This window comes from Puma concolor, chromosome C1 (genome assembly GCF_028749965.1).
Source record: "Puma concolor isolate L17-30 chromosome C1, mPumCon1.1.hap2, whole genome shotgun sequence".
Taxonomy (NCBI): Eukaryota; Metazoa; Chordata; class Mammalia; order Carnivora; family Felidae; genus Puma; species Puma concolor.
Genome location: NC_141674.1, coordinates 118,094,285 through 118,116,780, shown reverse-complemented (window position 1 = coordinate 118,116,780; position 22,496 = coordinate 118,094,285). Strand labels below are relative to the sequence as shown.

The window sequence follows — 22,496 nt, the reverse complement described above, 5'->3', positions numbered from 1 at the left end:
AATGGTAGAATCAGGCTCAGGTGAGCTCAGAGTTGGACTGCAGGGGAGAAGGCAATGCTTAAGAGCAGTGTCCAGGGGCGCCTGGGTGGCGCAGTCGGTTAAGCGTCCGACTTCAGCCAGGTCACGATCTCGTGGTCCGTGAGTTCGAGCCCCGCGTCGGGCTCTGGGCTGATGGTTCAGAGCCTGGAGCCTGCTTCCGATTCTGTGTCTCCCTCTCTCTCTGCCCCTCCCCCATTCATGCTCTGTCTCTCTCTGTCCCAAAAATAAATAAACGTTGAAAAAAAAAAATTAAAAAAAAAAAAGCAGTGTCCAAGCTGAGCAACTTACAGTCCAGTTGATGTCGGCCTGCAAAGCCACCTCCTTGAGTCTCTGCCCAGTTGCCAGTATTCAAGGCCTGGACAGGCCATCACTGAGACCTGGGTTGGGCCCCCATGGCCAATGGCATAGAAATGGAAGAAGAAAGGGAAGTTGTGGCTGGGGGTCAACCTTAAGTGCTGGGTCAGATTTCATCAACAGACGTCTGTCCTGGTGTCAGCTCACAAATCCTGGTAAGCACCCAGCAGGCATGGAACCTTCAGTTGGGCCCCGGGACGGGACCAAGAGACCCCGCGTCCCTGAAGGACCTGCCTAGAAAATTGGCGGTATTGATGTGATTTCGGAAGCCCCCTGCTCCCCCACACGCATTAATAATGTTTGGAATTCTGCCATTTGAGATTCATTCCCTTGGCTTTATTTGGTCTGTCAAAATGGCAATCTTTTGGAACCTTTGTGCCCCTGGATCCTTATCGGTCATTCACAACACAGTGCGAGGGAGAGGTTCTGGCTCCTTCTTGAGAGCTGGATTGGATTGTGCATGGTGATGGAGTGGAAACGAAGACAGAAAAAGAAGCTGACGCAGAGTGGGGAGGAAGCTGTCCTGCTCTCGTGTGTTGCCCCTCTCTGATCCTGCACCCACCTGAGCCCTGCTCACAAGAAACCACAGTCATCAAGAGCACCCGTTTCTCTCCCGAGGGGATGGGCACAGCACAAGCGTGGGCCCAGCCCACCTCGGTTGGTTGTGGTTCTACTATCTGCAATCTGAGTGACCTTGGGCAAGAGTCCTTGCCTTCCTGGGTGTGTTCTCATCTGTAAAATGGGCATGAAGTGCCTTCTTGGTGAATTTTTTACTGGGATTAAAAAAGGAACTACATGCACGATGTCCTTTGACAGCTGGCATGCAGTCACCCCTATCTTGAGGAGCTGTCAGGTGAGGGCACAGCAAAGTGTCACCGTACAGAGGGGACATCTGGGGAGCCTTCCCAGAGGAGGCGTCTGGACAGTCATCCACAGCTGTGTTGGCTGATGGGCCTCTTGTTCTGGATTCTGGGTGCCCAGGTCAGTAGTTGCTCCCTACCCCAAGATAACTTGTTGCACAGAAGGGAAGGGTAGAGAGTTAATGCCTGCTAACCCCCTGCCATGCACCTAACACTGGTCTTTGTGTGCCGTTCTGGGAGGCACCGGGGAGGGGCAGCATGCTGGCTGAGGCCCCCCAGCTAGGTGGGAAAAGTCAAGGTTAGCAAGAGAAAACCAGTGCTTTGGAAGGCCCAAGCAGTGCCCAGGTGCCGGTCCTGCCCCACTGCTTCCTGGACCCTCGGTCCCCTCAAACAGCTTCCAGAATCCAGCCCTGCTCCTCATGTAAAGGAAGAACATTTGGTTGTGCCTGCGCTAGAGCTCTGCTGGCCTAGATCCCACGGCCTCCAGGCCAAGAGTGACAGCACTCCCGGCACTGGGAAGAGCAAAGGGTTGTTCTGTGTGCCCTTGAATCAGCCCTCTGAGCTGACCTGTCTCACCAGCACACCCTGTGAAAACTGCATTGTGGTGGGGGGAGGGGCGGGGGGGAGGGTGGGCAGTGGCCTCTCTCAGCTCCACTCCCCGTCACACCAGGGAAATGGGTCCTTGGCAGTGTTCTCTGTGGGGCTGGGCGGCCCCTGGGATGAGGGGAGCACTATCCCGGGAGCGAGGAGGACTTGGTAGAGTCTTAGCCTGCGTCTCTCTGGCCACACAGCATGGAGGGTGACTTCCCCTCTGGGCCCAGAGTCCTCATGAGCTCCCTGTTCCCTTAAGGGCCACAGAGGTCACTGTCCTCTGAGGGGCGGTACGGAGGTGTGAAGACATGTCCCTGTTCCAGGGGGGGACTCGGGCCCCACCCACCACCTCCAAGCCCAACTGCTAGGTTGGGTTGGATTCCAGCCCCTGCCAGGGCAGGGCAGCCCCCCAGGGGTGCGCTTGTTACCATGACAACACCTCTCTCCAGCCTCTTGCTTCGGAGACACTCATCTGGTCAGTGGAATGGGGTCACCTCGGACAGACTGGGGCTGCCGTGTGCCCTAAACGTGTTCCTTTAAATCCCCATGTAGTCACTGGTTTGTCTCTTGAGGCCTCAGCTGTTGTCACTCTGCCCTACAAGGAGACCCTGGTGCCAGGGAGGCTTGGACAGGCCACTTAAGGCCACCGGCTTCCATGACCAGAGGCTGCTGTGACCTCAGCCCTGGCCAGCGTCCTGCAGACCCTAGGAAACTCGTGTGTTTCGGGGATGGGGGGTGGGAGGGGAGGACAAAGGGGTCTGAGGACAAGAGATGCCTCACACCGTTCTCCAGAACACCCTGCGTTGACTGAAGTGGGCTCAGCCTTCCAGAATGTTTACCCTTCAATCCCAGATCTGTGCGCAGGAGTCAGAGGTCTCCTCCCCGCTCCACAGGCCCGGCCCACAGGTGTTATTCTCCGAGTATGGTCTTCATAGAACACCTGTCCTGTCGCGGGAGTGTGAGTGTCCATCCTGCCCCGGTCACCATGCCCGAGGCAGCGAGATTGGCCCTTAGCAAGAGGACGAATTAGTCTGGTTCTCTTTCCTCCCCACCCTTGGACACATAGCACCCCTGCCTAGAGCAAAGACGTCTCTTAAGCTCCTTGTTCTTAATGCAGTTCACTCACAGGTGGACTGGGCTGGGCAGGCAGCCTGTGAGGGAGAGCAGCTTGAGGCTGTGACTCGTGACTTACCCCGGAGACTCCCTTCTGCTGAGTTTAGGGCCTGGCAGTCATACTTGTAGCCGTCACTGAAATGCCTCTGGGATGCTAGTTCCCTGCCCGGTGCTAGTGTATAGAGGGACCTCAGATGGAACCCCGTTACCTGGGAGATGGGCCCGTTAACCCAAGACCAGCAGCAGGCACCCCAGGGGTAGCAGGGAGGAAGGAGCAGAGAACTCACGCCTGGGCAAGGGGCTTCAGGGAAGGTGTCCCCGAGGCAGTTCCCTCCCCTGGCCTCACAAGGTAGAGAAGGGATTTGCCTTATAAGGTGCAGGAGGCATCGGAGGCCAAGAATCGGTGTGGGCAGAAGCACACCAGTGTGAACGTGGCCTGGCAGGTTCGTCGGGTCTGCACGTCCATTGCAATCACATCTGCAAAAGCTAGAAAACGATGTAGCAGAATGCTTAGGCCCTCCCAGCGGGGAGTTTGTGAAACCCAGATGTTAAGACATCTGGATGTCACCTGCTTGGGTCCCGGCGTGCACGGTGTCGCAGGCATGGTTTTCGGGCACTGTTAAACACAAGCAGTAATTATCTGTGGTTCACTGCAGCCAGTGGACAGACCATCCCCGCTCTGAAGTAACCAATCCTAACAATGCCCTTGCCCACATCCAAGGCCAATCCCATGGGGGAAGTTTTGACAGCCTCTGGGGCACACCTGGGTTTTGCCCTCCAAGTGTGGCACTGATGCTGTGATAACAGCTCTTGTTTACCAGCTGACAGCTGTGTCTCAGGTACCATTTGGGGGACTTTCATCCTTAGGGAAGCCTCATGAAAAAGGCATTATTATCTCCGTGTTCCAGTGGAGGAAATTGAGGCTCGCAGAGGTTAAATCGCTTGCTCGTGTGACTGAGCTGATAATGGCTGAGATCCTAATGCGGGTTCGTCTGCTGCTAACACATATTCTTTTCTTTGCGCTGTGTTGGATCACAGGGAGACCCCACGTTCTGAAAAAGTGGAAATTGTATCTTGGTAAATTTGGTCACCCGTGACTCAGCTGTGGTTTCATAGCTACTTCTCTTCTAAAGCCTGATTTTTCTTTAATGGGCAAGTCTTGGGGTAGATGACCTCAGATCACCCCTGCAGCCAGCATGCGAACAACCGCCTAGAAGCTCCAAGTGAGCAGCAGGCCTAGTGGAAAGACCCCGTCCTTGTGTCGAGTGGAGTCCGTGCCCCCTGGAGGACTGAGCAGGGGACATAGAGGTGGCCCTCGGCCACACCAGCCGGGCCACAGGGACCAGGCCAAGTGTATGCCTCACCTTTGGTGGGCACCCAAGAAGTGAGGCTGTGTTAGCATTAAAAGAAATTCCAAAAGGGGCACCTGGGTGGCTCAGTCGGCTAAACATCCAGCTCATGATTTCAGCTCAGGTCACCATCTCACAGTTCATGGGTTCAAGCCTCACGTCAGGTTGCATGCTGAGAGTGCAAAGCCTGTTTGGATTTTCTCTCTCTCCCTCTCTTTCTGTGCCTCTACCCCCTCCCAAAATAAATAAATAAACGTTAAAAAAAAAATCCATGTAAGGAGAACTAAAAGGATATTGCAGAATTTTATTGCAGCTCAGCATTCCAGAACTCTTCTTGAACCCTGCTCTGCTCCTTCGCAATTAATCCTATGGCTGGGTGCTCCACAGCAGCAAGTACCCCTCTAAACCAAAGTTCTCTACTTTCAGGGCATCTCCCGATTCCTCCCTTTCTCTCAATTCTGTTAGGAACGTGAGCTCTTTGGGGCACCTGGCTGGCTCTTGATCGTGCAACTCTTGATCTCGGGGTTGTGAGTGTGAACCCCATGTTGGATGTAGAGATTCCTTAAAACTAAAATCTTTAGGGGCGCCTGGGTGGCTCAGTGGGTTAAGCATCCCTTGACTTCGGCTCCGATCATGATCTCATGGTTCGTGGGATTGAGCCCTGAGTCAGGCTCTGCATAGTGCAGAGCCTGCTTGGGATTCTTTCTCCTTCTCTCTCTGCCCCGCCCCCTGCTTGCACGCACGCTCTAAATAAACAAAGAAACAAACTTTTGAAAAAAATATATATTTAAAAACAAAAAGGGAATGAGCTCTTTGCATCTTGCCCCTGGTGTTAGAGTTCTCATGTTCTGTTTTTCATTCATATAGAACGCATGCATCCAGTCATTTAATAAAGAGTTGTGTTATTTCTGTTTGTCCAGCTTTGAGCAGGTACTGGGGAAGCAGTGGGACAGTGTGGCCCATTGAGCCTGTGGTCCCGCAAATCCAAATGTGTGTATGACGAATTTCATCGCCAACACCAGATCGGCCGGTGGGCAGCCGCACCAGCACACAGGAGTTTTCAACCCGCATGTGCCAGCCAATGTGTGCGACTTCAGACTACTACGAGGACCGAGCCCGCGTCTCAGCCGGGTCCCCCACACGTCCTTCTACAACTGGCCATGCCTTCTTACACTGCTCCTTTGTCTTTGCAGGCCTCCTGCCCTGAGTGGCAGCCCCATTATCTCCGACATCTCGTTGATCCGGCTTTCCCCACACCCCGCCGGCCCCGGGGAGTCCCCCTTCAACGCCCCCCACCCCTACGTGAGCCCCCACATGGAGCATTACCTCCGTGCCATGCACAGCAGCCCCACACTCCCCACGATCTCTGCGGCCCGGGGCCTCAGCCCCGCTGACGGTGAGTAGGGCCTGGGGGACTGGGGGACAGGGCCACTAACCCTAACAGTGTTGATTCCCCAGCCCCAGTCCTCTGGGACAACAGTGAGCAGGCTGACATTCCTCCCCACCACCCTGAACAACGGGGTGTTCAGTAAGTGGCAACAGCCAACACGGTCTGGGGACCATTGTTCTTGAGAGGTGTTCCGTAAACACCTTTTTGCATGCAAATTATGTACAATAATGGCCGGGTGTGTTTGTTCTTGTAGATCTTATCAGAGGTGAGAACTATTTGGTTGCAATAAACCAAACTCTGCTTCTGGTTTAGTAGAGGGGGCGTTGGATCCCATCTCATGGGCCCCCAGAGCAGAAGGAGGACAGCACCGGGCTGGCTTCTGCCCCTTGCAGGTCAACACGTGGCCTCCAAATGACACCCCAAGCCTCCACATGTGAGCATTGATGGCCTGGTGTGTCTCAGGTCAGATGCTTGAGAGAGAATTGCCTGGTCCAGCTGGGAGATCAGATGCCCCTCCCCTCCCCCAATCCAGTTAATTTGAGACACGTCACGGGACGCGAATATGGTTTTCAGATCTAAAATGTAGTACTTCCAAAAACAATGTGCTACTTCCAGCCCCATCGCCACCTCACCGATGCACCCGTACAAACACACACACGCAAACGCACACGCATGCACATACACACTCACGCTGGACGCTAGTAAGCACATTTGGGAGCTGGCCCCGCCCACCCTGTCATCCCGGAAGTGCTCCCACCCCACCCCTAGCTTGGAGCGCTGTCCCCATGGTACCCGGTGGCCACTTATTGCTGCCGTTTTTGTCAAAAAACAACCGGGTTGCATCTTCTCAGAATCTGCCCACGGAAACTATCGGGCAGAGGGACGTTCCAGAGGACAGACATTTCTAAGGACTTTGCACTCAGGAGCCCATGGGCAGAGGCTCCAGGAAACACGATCCTAGCAGGTCCCTCCTAACCACATCCCGTCCTCACCAGGGGCGATGTGCCCTCTCCCACTTTGTGGATATGACTGGAAGCTGGAGCTGAGTCCCGGACCTGAGAGGCTCAGGTTGGAGTTTCACAAGGAAAAGGACTCCAGCCTCCAAATACACAGAAAGGACTACCTGGCTCGTCACTCTAGCCATGTGTTTTGCACTTCGCCTCATCTTTACCACCAAGAAACCAGACGAGGCAACTGCCAGCAACTACAGGACGTGAAAATGGCTGGCTGCAGTGTGGCCGTTCTGAAGTGACTCCCAAGGGGTCGGACCCCAGGCCTGAAATCTCCACGGCGAAGCGTTTCGCTGCCTCCACATTGAGCCGCCGACTCCGGAACGTGGGCCTGTGCTTCTCCACGCCTCTGCTGATGACCCAGCCAGCGATGCGCTGGCGCGGAGCGTAAGGATGCTGCCCTGGCCTTGAACCTTGCACGCGGTGCAGTGCGCTGAACCGTGCCTGCCCCCGGGAAGATGCGTCCACACCCCACTCCCCGAACCTGAGAGTGTTGCCTCATTTGGAAAAAAGGCCTTTGCAGATGTGATTTAGTTGGGGATTCTGAATGAGGAGATCATCCTGGAATGTCCGCGTGGGCCTTAAATACAACGATAAGTGTTCTCACAAGAGACATATGAGAGAACAACGCGTAGATGGGAGAGATGTGGCCACCGGCCAAGGAAACTGGGAACCCCCAGAAGCTGGAGGAAGAAGCACAGAACAGATTATCCCCTCGAGCCTCTGGAGGGAGCGTGACCCTGCTGACACCTTCACGTCGGACTTCTGGCCTCCAGGATTGTGTTGTTCGAACAGCAGTCAGCGCTGAGTTTGTACTTACGAACCTGTTACGGCAGCTGTAGGAGATTAAGACACATGGCTCGTGGGTCAGAGGCCCTGAGAGATGTCTCTAGAAGAGACAAGGACACAGTAGTTTCAGTGGATAACGGTGTAGCCCATCCCTTGAAGGAGGGACTTAAGAGTTGTGGAGCACTGATTCGATGCCTGATTTCCATATAAATGTCGCCGTGGCTCCTGTCACGCCCACTTATCCTCAGCCCCAGTCCCTTGAGAAAGCAGGCATGGGGCCAGCTCCAGAGGGCACTTGGCTAATTTGCAGACTGAAACCCTGAGACTTCGCTGGCCCTGAACCAAGCTCCCAAGTGAGTAGAGACAGCACGACAGGCTCACACCGCCGGTGTGTCAGCCCCAGCACTTGCCCACACGAGGCCCGGAAAGTTCATCAGCTATGAGAGGCAGCGTCTGCCAGACCGCGTGTGCTCTGAGGACAAACGGGCCCTCCAGGGAAGGCTTCAGGGAGGAGGCGGACATCCAGAAGGAAAGGGGACGGGAGGGTGTTTCAGGCATGGACAGGGTAGGCAGAAGCCGTGGGGCATCATCCCGGCTGCAGGCCAGGGCTCTCTCTAGTGGATACAGCAGAAGTTGAGGAAGAGGAAGAGGGTGACTGTTTCCACTGACTGGCTTCTCTCTGCCCAGGGCATACGGATGAGATCTTTGCTTTTTGCCAAGACAAAGAGCAGAGACTGCCAGAGTCCCCATCTGCCAGTGGGGGGTGGTAATGGTGGCCCTGAGGTCATAGCACATGGGGATGGTGACACTGAGAATGAACGTGAGTCCCTCAGCACTGCCCGCACAGGCCCAGCAAGCACTCAGCACGATGCCGGCCATCACTGACATTTTGAATAGTAACTTGGGTCGTGAGTATTAGTGCCCCCGTGTTATGGATGGAAAACTGAGGCAGCTGAGAAAGGAGGCCCCTTCCCAGTTTTGCACACCTGGTGAAAGGCAGGACTCTCAATGGGTATGTGTGGCTCCAAGCTCCGTGCTGGAGTGCCAGGCCCCCTGGAAGATGCTCCAAAGTTCATCCTCCCTGCCTCTTGGCTGAGCCCCCGGAGGGGCTGAGTGCAGGGCTGGAGGCAGACAGCTCGGGTCCCGCCGTCGCAGGCCAGGCCGGGAGCTTGATCTGGCGGGGTCCGGGTGATCTCGCCGTGACTGTTCAGGCCCCGCCGACCCCCACAGCGTCTTCGTTTCCGTCTTCGTTTCCCGGGGCGCCTGGGTGGCTCAGTCGGTCAAGCGTCCGACTTTGGCTCGGGTCATGATGTCACAGCTCGTGAGTTCGAGCCCCGCGTCGGGCTCTGTGCTGACAGCTCTGTCTCCCTCTCTCTCTGCCCCTCCCCCACACGCGCTCTGTCTCTCCCTGCCTCTCAAAAATAAAGAAAACTAACAAAAAAAGTTTACATCTTCGTTTCCTTTTGAAGGCTCTGCTGGATGGTGGACAGGGGATGCTGTCAGCCTGGGGCTCTTGTCTCCTGTGGGGCCTGCATGGGAAGGAAGGGGCGGTTGTTTACGGCTCTGCGGACACGGAGGCGTGCGGGATCTGGGTCCCCATCGGCAGGAACACGCCCCACCCCACCTCAGTCTGCTCAGTGGGGGGAGGGGACCCAGGGGCAGAGGAAGGACCGGCGGGCACTAGGGGGAGCTCGCCAAGCCGTATGTGTGTTTCTCTATTTGGTGCCGTGTCCTGATGGCTTCTTTCTCTCTCCCTCCCTCCTGCCCACAGTGGCCCACGAGCACCTCAAGGAGAGGGGACTGTTTGGCCTCCCCCCTCCGGGCACCAACCCCTCAGACTATTACCACCAGATGACTCTCATGGCGGGCCACCCTGCACCATACGGGGACCTGCTGGTGCAGAGTGGGGGTGCCACCAGTGCACCCCACCTCCACGACTACCTCAATCCGGTGGATGGTGAGTGCTGGGCGGGGGCGGGGAGCGGGAGAGGGGACGCCGCTCCTTCTGTGGGTGAGGAGCCCTAAGGAGTGGTCTGGGATCCTTGCCATGACTGCTGTCCGCAGGGGACCGAGTCTGAGCAACTCCCACAAACACTTAGTGAGTCGCCGCAAGCCAGGACATGTTTTAGCAATTGCAGACTGGGGAACAAAACACACTCGTTTCTGCTTTCATGGAACTTACAACGTGATAGGGAGAGACAAAGCCAAGAATGGAGTAGGAAGCACTGGGGTGAAGTGGGGGGTGGGGGGTGGGTATAGTCTTGAATGAGGAAATTGAGAAATCCTCCCTGGGAAAATGATATTCAAGCAAGGATTAAAGGAGGTGAGCAGTACAGAAATATGTGGAAAGAATGATCCAGGCAGGGAAACAGCAAGTGCAAAGGGCCTGAGGCAGCAGCATGCCCTCTGAGTTCAAGAAAAAGCCAGGAGGCCAGCATGCCTGACACCCAGTGAGTGGGCGGGGCAGGAGGAGGGTGAGGCCAGATTTCTGGGGCTGGTTGTGCAGGCTGGTCAGGGCTTGGTAAGACTTTGTCTGGCTTAAGCATCATGGGACCCTTGGAGGGGGATTGGACAGAGGAGTAATGAGACCTGACTTTTTTTTTTTTTACATTTTATTTCTTTTTGAGAGAGAGAGAGAGAGAGCACGACCAGGGGAGGGGCAGAGAGAGAGGGAGACACAGAATCCGAAGCAGGCTCCAGGCTCTGAGCTGTCAGCACAGAGCCCGACACGGGGCTTGAACTCAAGAACCACAAGATCATGACCTGAGCCAAAGTCGGACTCAACTGACTGAGCCAGCCAGGTGCCCTGAGATCAGACTTATTCTTTTTTTTTTTTTTTTTTTTTTTTTTTTTTTTTAAATTTTTTTTTCAACGTTTATTTATTTTTGGGACAGAGAGAGACAGAGCATGAACGGGGGAGGGGCAGAGAGAGAGGGAGACACAGAATCGGAAACAGGCTCCAGGCTCTGAGCCATCAGCCCAGAGCCTGACGCGGGGCTCGAACTCACGGACCGCGAGATCATGACCTGGCTGAAGTCGGACGCTTAACCGACTGCGCCACCCAGGCGCCCCCAGACTTATTCTTAAAAGGAGTTCCATTGCAGCTGCTGATCTGAGAAGGCTTAAGGGCAAGGTGGAAGCAGAAGGTCCAGTTAGTGGAGGTGTGGAGAAGCAACCACATTTTAGATAGAGCCACAAGATTTGTCCCCAGACCAGATGAGGAGTTAGGAAGAAAGAAGCGCATCAAGGACAACAGCAGGGTCTTGGGTCTGAACAATTGGACAGTTAATGACTGAGCTGGAGGCTGCAGGCAGGGCACGTCTGGCAGGCAGGATATCCAGTGTTCTGGGTAGGTAATGCTCTGGGTGTCCCTAAAATAGCAAGTCTTTCCTTCCCACCAAATACTATGCTGATTTCACAGAGGAGCCTGTGGCCTGGCCCCCTGACCACGAGTCCCTGGGAACAGCATGGAGCCCCCGCCTCTTGGAGGAGAGAGGAAGGGGGAAAGGCTAAGTGCCCGCCTCCCCCAGTTAATGCCACTCTACCTGCTGCTCTTGGAGCCTAGCCCAGAGATACCCAGGGATCCAGGCCAGGCAGTGGAGCTAGAAACCATAGCGGCAGGGGGCAGGGGGGGCAGGCGGCTTCTGCAGATTTATCCTCCTCCAGCTCTGCCTGGGACGGCTTTTGCAGTCCCCGAAGGCAGGGAGCACGCAGGCCCACAGGGAGACCTGCCAGAGAGGGATGGCCTGGTACCTACTGGGCTGCGTGACTCAGGGTGGGTCCCTGCACCCCTCAGCCCCCTCCTGTCCCCCAGTACTTCCTGTCCACACCAGCCACTGCAGCTCCCCCTTATTGCCTGGGGCAAAGCTGAGCCCCTCACTTCCTAAGACCTGGCCGAGCTCTTGCCTCCTCCAGGACACACGCCTTCTCCCTCCTCTCCCCTCTTCTGGATCCTTCTTGTCTCTCTCTGCCCTTCTCGCCTCACACTTACAAGAGCGACCTCGTGTGGCTCCTGGACCCCGCTGGGCACTACCTGTTTCCCCACAAGAGTGTTGCTGGGGAAGAGCCCTGGAGCCTCTCCCGACACTGGCTCTCACGGCCCCATCACCCTTGACATGGCCTGAGGGATGCCATCAGAATGTGATCCCTGGGTCTGTCCCGCCCCTGTGCCTCTCCATAGCCCTCTGGTGCTCCCCACAGGGAGGCGGGCGGCGTGTCAGCAGGTGGCGAGGGTGGGGCTCAAGTAAAGCTGTGTGTACAGGCCACTTGTCAAAATTAGAAACCAGACAACAGGTACAATGCAACTAGTCCTCAAATAGCCACGTCTGAACATCACATCCCCCCACGCAGGGCCTCCCAAGGCCTCAGGGTGGCCGGCACCAGGCCAGCTGGACAGCGGGCAGACACAGACAAACCATGGCAGAGGGTCTGGTCAGGCAGGTGTCTCCAGAGGGCAGGAGAGGCCGAGTCAGCCAACATGAGCACCTGCCCTGTGCCTGTGTGACCGCCACCTCCATCCTGTGCCTTTCCATACACTCTCCCCTGTGACTGCCCTCAGCCGTCTTCTGAGGCTGGAATTGTCATCTCTACTTTAAGATGAGCACACTGGGGTCGTGTGACTTGCCTAGGCTGTGAGTTGGGGTTTCAAGCCCCGCTGTTTATCACCAACACATTGGCTCTTCCCTTGGGCACACTGCCTCCAGGCAGCACCACACATCTGTCACCCCAAGAGCCATGGCCTCAGGGAGGGCCTGCTGGGCCAGACGTGTTCCAGCTCGGCCTAGAGCAGCCAGGCCAGAGTGGATGCTGCCCTTTGGGGTGGCCTTGGGAAGGGAGTTGGGGCAGTGAGCTGCAGACACATCTAAGCCAGCACTGCCTGTGTGCATCCCCACCGTGGGAGATGACCCAAGGGAGCCGGGGGCACCGGATGGGGTCCGGACAGTGATTCCTAGCCCCATATGCGAGTTGGACTAAACACACTACTGAGTAAGGTCGTGCATGTGAACTTGGCCAGTGCCTGGCGTGCAGGAGCAACTCCATCAACACTACTTCCTGTGTCTTTCTAGCCTTTTCCCTCGTTCACATCTTCCCCTCCTGTGGGAGTTTTGTCTATCGATTGCCTGTGTCGCTGTCCACCGCGTGCTTAGCCTAGTGCCAAAACTCCTCGTGGCCACCGCCCCATGCCTCCCATCCGTCCCAGCCCCAGGCCTGCCACGTCTGAGTCGTCAACCCCCCGCAGCGGTCCTGTTATTTGCCACCTTCCCAGCACTGCCGTTCAGCTCGGGCTCCCTCGGCCTCACGGTTGCCTCGCAGTAATTTCTCATCCCCTCCGTCATTCTGCATCCCAGTGGCTTTCGTCACCCTCAGGGCAAGATTCAGGCTTTATAACCCGGCTTGAGTGGCTTTCCCCTGCAGCCTAGTCTTCCCCGCCCCTCCCCCCGCCTTGCACACTGCCTCCCACCGCCCGGCTCCAAATGAAGTCTCCCAGACAATTGCTCTGCTCCTTCTGCCTGCAATGCCCTTCCCTGCGGGCTTGCCCAGCTCGCTTCTGCTCCGTGTGTTCGGACCCCAGTCAGCCGCCACTTCTGAGACACCACCCGGATCCAGCCCCAGCTCAACCGTGTCAGCTCTGCTCGCGCTCCCTCCCTCCCACCTGCGGGGCTGTAACCGGCTGCTGCTTCTCCGTTGACAAACTGGGGGGTTCCCCAGGTCTGGGAGCATGGCGGCCAAGGAGCAGGCCTCTGTGTTTGCAGAGTGACTGAGTGAGTGAGTGGTGGTCACCAAAAAACCTAGGATAGAAAGATGCAAACTAATTGGGGAACTACCCGGGGTCAAGCAGCTGTCGGCTCTTTGCAGGGAGCTGGGGAGGTGGCCGGGAACACGGCAGCTTTGTTCTCAGGGGCGCTCAGCATTTGGCAGCATCTGGGGCTGAGCAGGAGTAAGGGAGGTGAGCTCATCAGTGGGCGTGAGAGCTCTGCGCTCGCGTTGGACTCATCACACCCACCCACCATCCTTTCTCCACCTCTCCTCTCGGGAACATGATTGTCTTCAGGGTATAGAGGGAAGTTTCCATCCCGGACCTGGGCAGGCATATCAGTTTCTCACCCCAGATCTGCTGAGGCTGGGGGTGAGGCTTGGCAGGGGGTGGGGGTGGGGGTGGGGGGGGCGCGGTTCTGAACCCTAAAGGATTTCAGGAACAGATGACTCTTTTCCTTTGGTCCCAATCCCTTACGATCCAAGGAAATTAAGAGCAGGCCGACACAATATCCTGTATCTGTCATTACTTAATACGGTTCTTTTTGTTTTTTTTCAAGCCAGTTTGAACTACAACCAGAACATTTGCTTCTGCTTCTAAAAATGTTTTAGGCATTTCTGGGGCTCCTGGGTGGCTCAGTCGGTTAAGCGTCCGACTTCGGCTCAGGTCATGATCTCACGGCCTGTGAGTTCGAGCCTGCTTCAGATTCTGAGTCTCCTGCTCTCTGACCTTCCCCTGCTCACGCTCTGTCTCTCTTTCTCAAAAACAAATAAACATCAAAAAATTTTTTTAATGTTTTAGCCATTTCCGTTCAGCTCTGATGCCCAAGTGGATGTGTTGTTCACATGCATCTATTAGACCCCAGTGCGCACAGCTCAGGTCGGCCTCTGGAGTATCCCCAGCCTCTCCTTTCCTATAAACTGGGGAGCAGGGAAAACCCACCAGCTCCTGCTGGTCCCAGCTGCATGGGTGTGGGGAGAGACCCTCCCAGGAAGCTTTAGTCCACCCAGTGAAGTGTAGACCTTCTTTTTGCTCAGACTGTCACAGAATTGTGCAGGCTCAGCACCCACCTGTGGAAGGGTCCTGAGACTCTCCGAGAATACGTGTGTTCATGTTAGAAAGCCTCCTATAACCATGACCATGGCAGGTAAGCTCTGTGCAGGTGCAGGGGGCCTCATGACTTTGTGGGAAGTTCAGGAAACTGAGCCTTCTCTCTCTCTCTGTCTCTCTCTGTCTCTCTCTCTCTCTCATTCATTCTGGGGGTGTTTCTTAAGCACCTCCTATGTGCCAGGAATACACAATGGTGCATAGCATGCCAAGTCGTGCCCTCGTGGTGCTTGATAAGTTCCACAGGTGGCTCTGTGTAATAATCCTTGCATTTTTCATACATTCACCTTTTGGGGTTAAATAAATAGACCTTAAAATAGAACCTTGTATTTTTTCTCATATGGGAAACCAGATATGCTCTGAGGAAGACGTCCGTGTCCTTGCCTCCGTCAAGCCCAAAATAACCTCATCTGGGTTGAGCGTGCGTCGAGGAGATCCCCACGGTGGTGTGGGGCAGGCAGGAAGGCAGAGGGGGCCTCTGCCAGGGCTCTCGCTGCGGCGAAAATCCAAGCCCTGCCCTGCTCACGGGTCCCAGGACCAGGCTGCAGGCTGGACAAAGGGCATCTCCCGCGTCCCTCCCTGGCCAGGGGCCTCTCAGCCTCCTGGTGGTCGATGGAGGCCCATTGCCTCTTGTTCTTAAAGGAGGCTGATTTATAGCAGGAAGAGTGGAAAGTGATACTGCGCTGGGAGGTAATAGATCAGCGGTCAGGGAGTCCAAGGCTATCGCTCTGCCTACTGGTTCTCCGGAGGGCGGGGAATTCACCGGTTGTCACCGGGGCCTTAAAATGGAATGTTCTTGTTTTATGCTGTTGAATATTGGTGATTGCACGGCAGTGTGGGAGCCGCCACAACCCACCCCCTCCTCCCACCACACTGAGAAGATTGAAATGTTTCCGATTGAAATGTTGTCTGTTTACAGCCCATATTTCCTCCGAGCTGTATATTTTATTGTCATATTGACACTAATTTGACTTGGATGTCACCTCCGTTCTGACGCCCGTTCTTTATGCTGCCTGCGGGTCCAAGGGGGTTTTCAGAGACCAATTACATTGATCACACCACAGAGAGGCAGGAGGAGCCGCTGGAGGGACTGCCGGAGGCCCCATTCGGGCCGGGAGTCCGTGCCCAGCCTGCAGACAGGAGGGAGACTGAGGCAGAGGAGAGCAGGCCACAGGTTCCCCGAGGGGCAGGACTGCTGTGTGCAGACCCGGGCTAGGTAGTGTACGTGGGTCACCTGGTGAACCGGCACAGACACGAAGTCACTTTACAGGCGAGGAAGCCGAGGCCCTGAGCCTGAGCCCTAAATTTGTCTACATCACAGAACTAGAAAATGGTGCCGGCCAGTCTCAACCCCAAGCCTCTGGGCTCCAAAGCCGAGGTGTTTTCAATCCCCCCATAAGAGAGGGTGAGGGGGCTGCGGACGGCTAAGTGTGGGGCAGGTTGAGGTCCTCCAGTTGGGTTTCCTTAGAGCATTTCCTCAGTGAGTCCAGAAGGTATGTGGGCGGGGCTGGGCTGTGCAGGGATGCTCCCTAACCGGTGAGGACCCAGGGCCCACGAGCCAGGCCACGAGGCTGTGTCCTGCCACCGCCAGGGGGGGCGTGTCCCAGTCCCACGCTCAGGACAGCATCTGGCACAGAAAGGCCTCCTGGGAGGTGGTGCTGGGACACAGCTCTCTCCACTGCTGGTGCCCCACCTGCCCTGCCCACGTCCTGGGGAGCCAGCCCCTGCTTCCTCCTGCCGCCCTCATTCCAGGTTCCTGGGTCCTTGGGACCACCACCCCCCCCCCCCCCCAGAGCTCGGGTGACATGCTGGTCACAAGCCCATAGCAACCCAGAGGTGGATACTGTTGGCCCATCTTCCAGGTGAGGAAGCAGCTCAGGGAGGTTCAGAGCCTCGCCCAAAGTCGCCCAGATCAGAGCAGTCAAGCAGGGTCAGAACATAGTCTGCCTGCACCCGGGGCCCGTTCTCAAACCTCCTGCCCTTCCCGGCTGCCCCCAGGGAAAGCAGCGATGTCCCCAAACACTCTGGAGTCACCTAGTAATCCCAGGAGCCCTGCCCAGTGCTCTGGGCACCATTTTCTTCTCTCACCTGGACAGTGAGCTTCACAGGAGGGCAGGGCCGAGGGTCCCCCCCCCCCTTGCTTGCAATCCCCGAAAGCGTCCAGCCCGATGCCTGCCATACCGTCACCACGACAAGGCTCTGATGGGTGAATGAACTAACACACGAATGAGCAAAAGAAAGACGTAGTGGCTGAAACAGGAGCCAGATGCAAGCGGCAGCAGGAGTGGGTAGCGTGGGGCGTCTGCCCGGGTGAGGGCAGGCTGGTGTCCGGTCCCCCCCGGCGGCTGACAGAAATCGGCGCAGGCTCATCCACAGATGAATGGACGCAACAGCTCTGCCAGTCCCCGGTCATAAATCACAGGAGAAGCCACAGGAAATGAGTGCCAGGATTTTCTTTCTATTTAGTAATTTATCAAGGGAAGAGGCACATTAATAAACATATTTCCCTCGAGGGGTGGGAATAACAGAGATGAATATCACTGTCAGATTTGCCCTGTTTCCTCTTGTTAGGGGCACGTGAGAGGGTGGGAATCCAAATATTAGCAGCAAAGTCTTTTTTTAGAACATGCATTAGAAGGATGAGTGTATTTCTTAGTCTACAGGATGTTGGATTGTCCCTCCCACCTCGTGTCTCTCCATTTGCCACTCGGTTCGTAAGTGACAGGACTCTTTGGGAGGATTCACGTTTGCATCTTTGATTTTCCTTGGAAGTGAGGACCGACGGGGAGTGAACTCAGTAAATAAGAACAAAGAAGCCTAGAGGAGCCCAGATGAATGGACAGATGAGTGAATGCTGTAGTGACAGACGTACTGCTGTGTGGCCCGACTGTGTTTTCTAGACTTGCTGTCCCTCACTCCAGTATTAGCTTTACGCTCATCCTGCCCATCAAAGCCGTCCTCCTCGCCCCTGAAGAAGTGACGTTAATTCTCAGTTTCGTTTTAGAAGGTCTGCTGGGCTTTCAGCACTTCAGTGGTTTGCTGGTGTCCTCGAGATTACTCTGCAAGCCAAGCTGTACTGCCCCCATTGTACAGATGGGCAAAGAGAGGCTCAGGAGGCTGAGTGATGTGCTCCAAGCACTAAGTGTTGGGTTTGGTGTGGCCCAGCTGTGTGTTCCCACATGGTGTGTATGTGCATCTGACCACCCCAGCCCCCACCTCCAAGCACATCCTTCCCCGCAAGGTGCGTCTTCTCTCTACCCTGGGCGGAGGCGGTGTGCTGAGTGCTTTGGTGGCCAACTGCCTGACTTCCAAGTCTACTTCTGCACTTCCCCTGGCTGCATGGCCTCTGTCATTCGTAAAACAACAGTAGTAATAGTTCCTTCCTTCTAGGACAGTTGACGCTATTGAATACTTTAAAGATTAAACAACTTAATACGTTGGAGTGCTCAGAACAGTACCCAGCACCTTCAGGGCAGTGGATAAATATTGACTTGCCCTGGCTGTGATTCTGCTGTCCCTCACCTGTGCCCACAGCTCAACATTTGCCATCTTCCACGTGGGCTCACCACCGAAAGGATGCATATGTGTATGTGTATGCATATAACAGTGGGGGGAAAGGACCCAAGTCCCTGATGCATAAAGGTGGGAGGGGCAGAAGCAAGCAGATAACCACACCGGTGCATGCGGACTTGACAACGTGACCCCCAACTTCCCAATCAGAGGATGTCAGGGTGCTCTCCCTGGGAGAGTGATAACCCGTGGAGGTCTGAGCACAGAGAGGAAGGGAGAGCACTTCAGGCAGAGGAATGGGCATGTGCAAAGGCCCTGTGCCGGAAGACAGATGACAGGAATAGGCAGCTGGGAGGTGGCTGGAGCAGAGCCTGGGAGGTGGGCAGGATGAAGCTGGAGAGGTGGGCAGGGGGCACCCACAGGGCCTCCAAGCAAAAGCCACCTTGAGCATTTGGGCTTTTTTCCTAATAGTACTGGGAGCTTTGGAAAGGTTAGGGCAGGGGGGCATAGGGACATGATTCAATTTACACATTAAAAAGCTCTTTCGGGCTGCAGTGAGGAATGTGGATGGGACAGCAATTAGCTAAGGGCCCTGGGATGACCCAGGCTAGCAGTGGGCTGGGGGAATAGGAGGAGGGAGAGAGGAAGGGAACCTGCAGGGGGCTTTGAGGGCAGACTCAGTCATGAAGGAGGTAACAATGGAAAGGCATCAGGCCAACTCCCATCAGAGGCTGTTTATCCCAGTGGCCCAGGAAGAAAGGGGCTTCCCGGGTTTGCCAAGGGCGAGGGGTCAGAGGAGCGCCAGGCATGGGTGCCCCCAGGGCCCAGCAGGGGACCTGGGGGCATGAGGTCGTGGGCAGGGGCTCTGCTGAGGCTTCTGCAGTTGGTAGCTGGGGGGCTCTATGCACTCACACAGGCCAAATAGGCCCCGAACCTTCTCAGGGGCTGGTCGGCACTGGGGATGGGGGCTCAGAGATCCCCAGGCCGTCAGCCCTGCCCTTAGTGCCCCCACAGCTGTGGGAACAAGGCACCAACACACCAACCCTGCAGCCAGGGCAACCTGCCGCCTCCCTGGAGGAGGAGCACCTGTGGGGTCTAAGCAGCTCTGAGCAGACAGAAGGGAAGAAGGCGGGCATCACGAGCCCAGGAACAGCCGAACACAGGCATGGAGGCAGGCTGCGCGTAGCAGAGGTGTGCACCAATAGCCTCTGGAGCTGTCTACAGGCAACCCCTCCAGCCCAAAGGGAACCTGGAGGCCCCCGAAGGGGCACAGAAAGAGGTGTCAGTGCCGACATCCAGAAATGCAGGGGCATGGCAAAGCGTTTAGGTGCCCCTGCCGTGTAATGTACTCCTCACCACAGCCCCAGGGGCCAGATCCAGGAGACCCTTGCACAGAGAGGAACCCAGGGCTCAGGGAGGATCTGGAAAGGGCAGACACAGAGCATGTGGGAGTTGCCCGGCGACACTGGCAGGTCGTTTATTCTAGACCATTGTTTGTCCAGAGGAGAGAGCCAGAACCCTGACTGGGGAGCAGGGGCGCAGTCTGGAGCCAGGCGGGAGAGTGTGACCCCAGGGTCAAGGAGCCCCCCCTCTGGTTCAGGCTGTCTTCCCGCAGTTCCTTACAGGTGAGGGGTGAGAGCTTATGCAAGGGGCCGTCAGAGAGAGCGGTAGGGTGGTGGCTGGGGTGTGTGCCTGTGCATGAAGAGTGTTTAAGGTGACAGGTTCTTGAAGCCTCGGGCAACTCCGGAAGCCAGGGTAGTGGCTGCCCTTGGGGTGGGTCTGGAAGAACGCTGGCCGTGCCGGTTTCTCGACCTCGCGCTAGCTTCATAGGTGGGTTCAAGTCGTGGCCACCAAGCTCTTCAACACTTAGCTGCTATGCCTTAAGCGTTGCTGAATCCAGCCCCGCTCCCTGCAAAACTAATAGTAAAGGCACTAACTTATGTTCAGCGAACATATTCTCTCCCCCAAGCATCTGACCTGTGTTTCTCACACCCCCACCACGTCATGCATGGATCCATCCCATTCTATAGATAAGCAGACTGAGTTGGAGAGAGGCCAGGGCCCTTGCCCAAGAGCCCCCAGCTGTGCTTCTCATTACACTGTCCTCAGAGGCTCTTCCCGCTGTCCCCCCCACCAGTCCCCCTCCCCCAATTCTACCCCCTACAAGCACAGTGATGCCTGGGGTTGGCTGTCCCCACAGTGTCGCGCTTCTCCAGCCCACGGGTGACGCCCCGCCTGAGCCGCAAGCGGGCGCTGTCCATCTCCCCGCTGTCAGACGCCAGCCTGGATCTGCAGCGGATGATCCGGACGTCACCCAACTCGCTGGTGGCCTACATCAACAACTCCCGCAGCAGCTCGGCGGCCAGCGGCTCCTACGGCCACCTGTCAGCAGGCACCCTCAGGTGAGCCCAGCCGGCATGTGGGTGGCCGAGCCCCAGAAGGTGCGCTGGGGGCCACATGGGGGAGGGCCCATGCTTTCGACCCGTGAAGAAAGACAGGACACGTTGCATTTGTGAGTCGGTGTGCTTGCAACCGCTCCCTGAATTCCACACCGACCACGATGATGCCGCAACGTGCTAACATTCGAATATGTCTTCCTGTGTCCGCTCATCCCCCAAACCCATTCCTGTGTCCGCTCATCCCCCAAACCCACTCTCTGATGTGAAAAGTATGTTTACTGGGCCTGGCACGAAAGAGTCAACCATAAAACCCAAGGTTTTATGGCAGCCACAGCCATTGGTGGCGCAGGTTGTGACGCCGACTTGGGCCATGCCAGGTCTCCGAGCAGGCAGCCAGCTTCCCTCTGTGGTCACAGCACGGCACACCCAGACCTCACACCATTCGCCCTTGTCCCCACCCCACCCCCACTCCACCGTGCAGCCCATGGCTGTTCTAAGGACTCAGACCCAACCACCTTGACTCAACTCATTTCCTCCCCGCAACCCTCCTCAGGGAGGCCAGGAGGTGTGAGGAATGTCAGGAGAGCCTGGCCCTGGGACATGCAGAGATCGAAGTGGTAACAAGGATGTTGGCTATCTTTTTTTACCAGACAAATTACTCCGAACCTTAGCTGTTTAAAGCAACAACGAGCATGGACCATCTCGAACTGTTTCTTGGGGTCAAGAAAATGAGACTGGCTTGGCGCTGGGTCTCACGAGCCTGCGCTGAGGGTGTCGGCCAGGGCTGTAAGGCACCTGAAGACTTGCCTTTATTTCACGTTACGGGAGTCTCTCTATAAGGCTGCTTGAGCTTCCTCACGGCATGGCGGCTGGCTCCCCCACCCCCACCCCGAGTGACTGATGCAGGAGAGAGCAAGGAGGAAGCCACATGTCTTTTTCTTTTTAAGTTATGTACTTATTTTGAGAGATAGAGAGAGAGAATCTCAAGCCCGATGAGGGGCTCCATACCATGAACCTTGAGATCATGACATGAGCCGAGATCGAGAGTTGGACGTTCAACTGACCGAGCCACCCAAGCCACATGTCTTATATGGCTTAGCCTTGGAGGTCAGCATTATTTCCGCAGTATCGTGTTCTGGAGAGAGGGCTCATATGCAGATGGCATAAAAGAACCTAGAGGTGCAGCAGAAGTGAAAGAAGAGAGGGGGTGATGCGAGCTGCAGGGCCCAAGGCACATGTCCTGGACAAGCGGGCATCAGAAGCGGCCTCAGGGCCCAGTGGGCTCAGATGGTCAGGGATGCCTCTCAGGCGTCAGAGAGGTGAAGGGCTGGGGTGTAGGCCTGAGATGGCGCCTGGCCCCTCCCTGGGGTGAAGGCTGGGTCATGGGGCGGGGCCTGCAGGCGAGCACAGCCCGTGAGGCCTGAGATGGCAAACAGTGGTGGCTCTTGAGCCAGGTAAAGCCATGCTGACCGTAAGATAAGCAACATGCCCCTCCCGATCCCTGGCAGGGTCCTCTCTGCGCAGGAAGTCTTGACCAAACAGCCTCCGCACCCCCCAACTCTGTTCCGTGACTTGCCTGCTCTCCTTTGCAGCCCAGCCTTCACCTTCCCCCACCCCATCAACCCGGTGGCCTACCAGCAGATCCTGAGCCAGCAGAGGGGCCTGGGCTCAGCCTTCGGACACACCCCGCCCTTGATCCAGCCCTCGCCCACCTTCCTGGCCCAGCAGCCCATGGCCCTCGCCTCCATCAATGCCACGCCCACCCAGCTCAGCGGCAGCGCCACCTGTCTGAGCGACGCCACCCAGGTAGGTGGGTCCCCGGGTTCCCGGGGCCCCACGAGAGCTGATCATTGCCGTCTCATGCCGGGAACTTGTGGAAGGACTCCCCGCTCAGGTGTGGCTGGTGGGATGCCTTCTGGCGATAGGCCACTGGATCAGAAGGGCCGGATGCTGGATCAGGAGACCTGGGCGGGGTCCTGACACCCTCACTTTCGCTGGCAAGTGCCTGGCCTATAAATTCTGTGGTCGCCTGTCCTATCAACATAATGAGTAGACGGAGCAACCCTAGATTTCAGGCTCTGGCAGACAGAGTACAATGTACTCGGTACTTAGAGCCTAGGTTGACCAAAGGCCATCTTATTTGAGCTCTCCAGCAGGCCTTCGATGTGGCAGGGCATGCTGGTACAGTGCCAGGCACACAGTAAGCGCCATTATTTTTTGCTGAATGAAG

General features: G+C 56.4%; 1 protein-coding gene across 3 annotated transcripts in view; it reads left to right on the top strand.

Moving 5' to 3' along the window:
• The window catches only part of GLI2 (GLI family zinc finger 2), a 258,248-nt gene that overhangs the window by 213,230 nt on the left and 22,522 nt on the right, over positions 1–22,496 (top strand). For all 3 annotated transcript variants that reach the window (XM_086718388.1, XM_086718389.1, XM_086718390.1), the window contains 4 exons: positions 5,500–5,702; positions 9,267–9,452; positions 20,068–20,269; positions 21,859–22,072. In XM_086718388.1, coding sequence (XP_086574514.1) covers positions 5,500–5,702; positions 9,267–9,452; positions 20,068–20,269; positions 21,859–22,072 — 805 coding nt within the window. The remainder of the gene's footprint in view (positions 1–5,499; positions 5,703–9,266; positions 9,453–20,067; positions 20,270–21,858; positions 22,073–22,496) is intronic.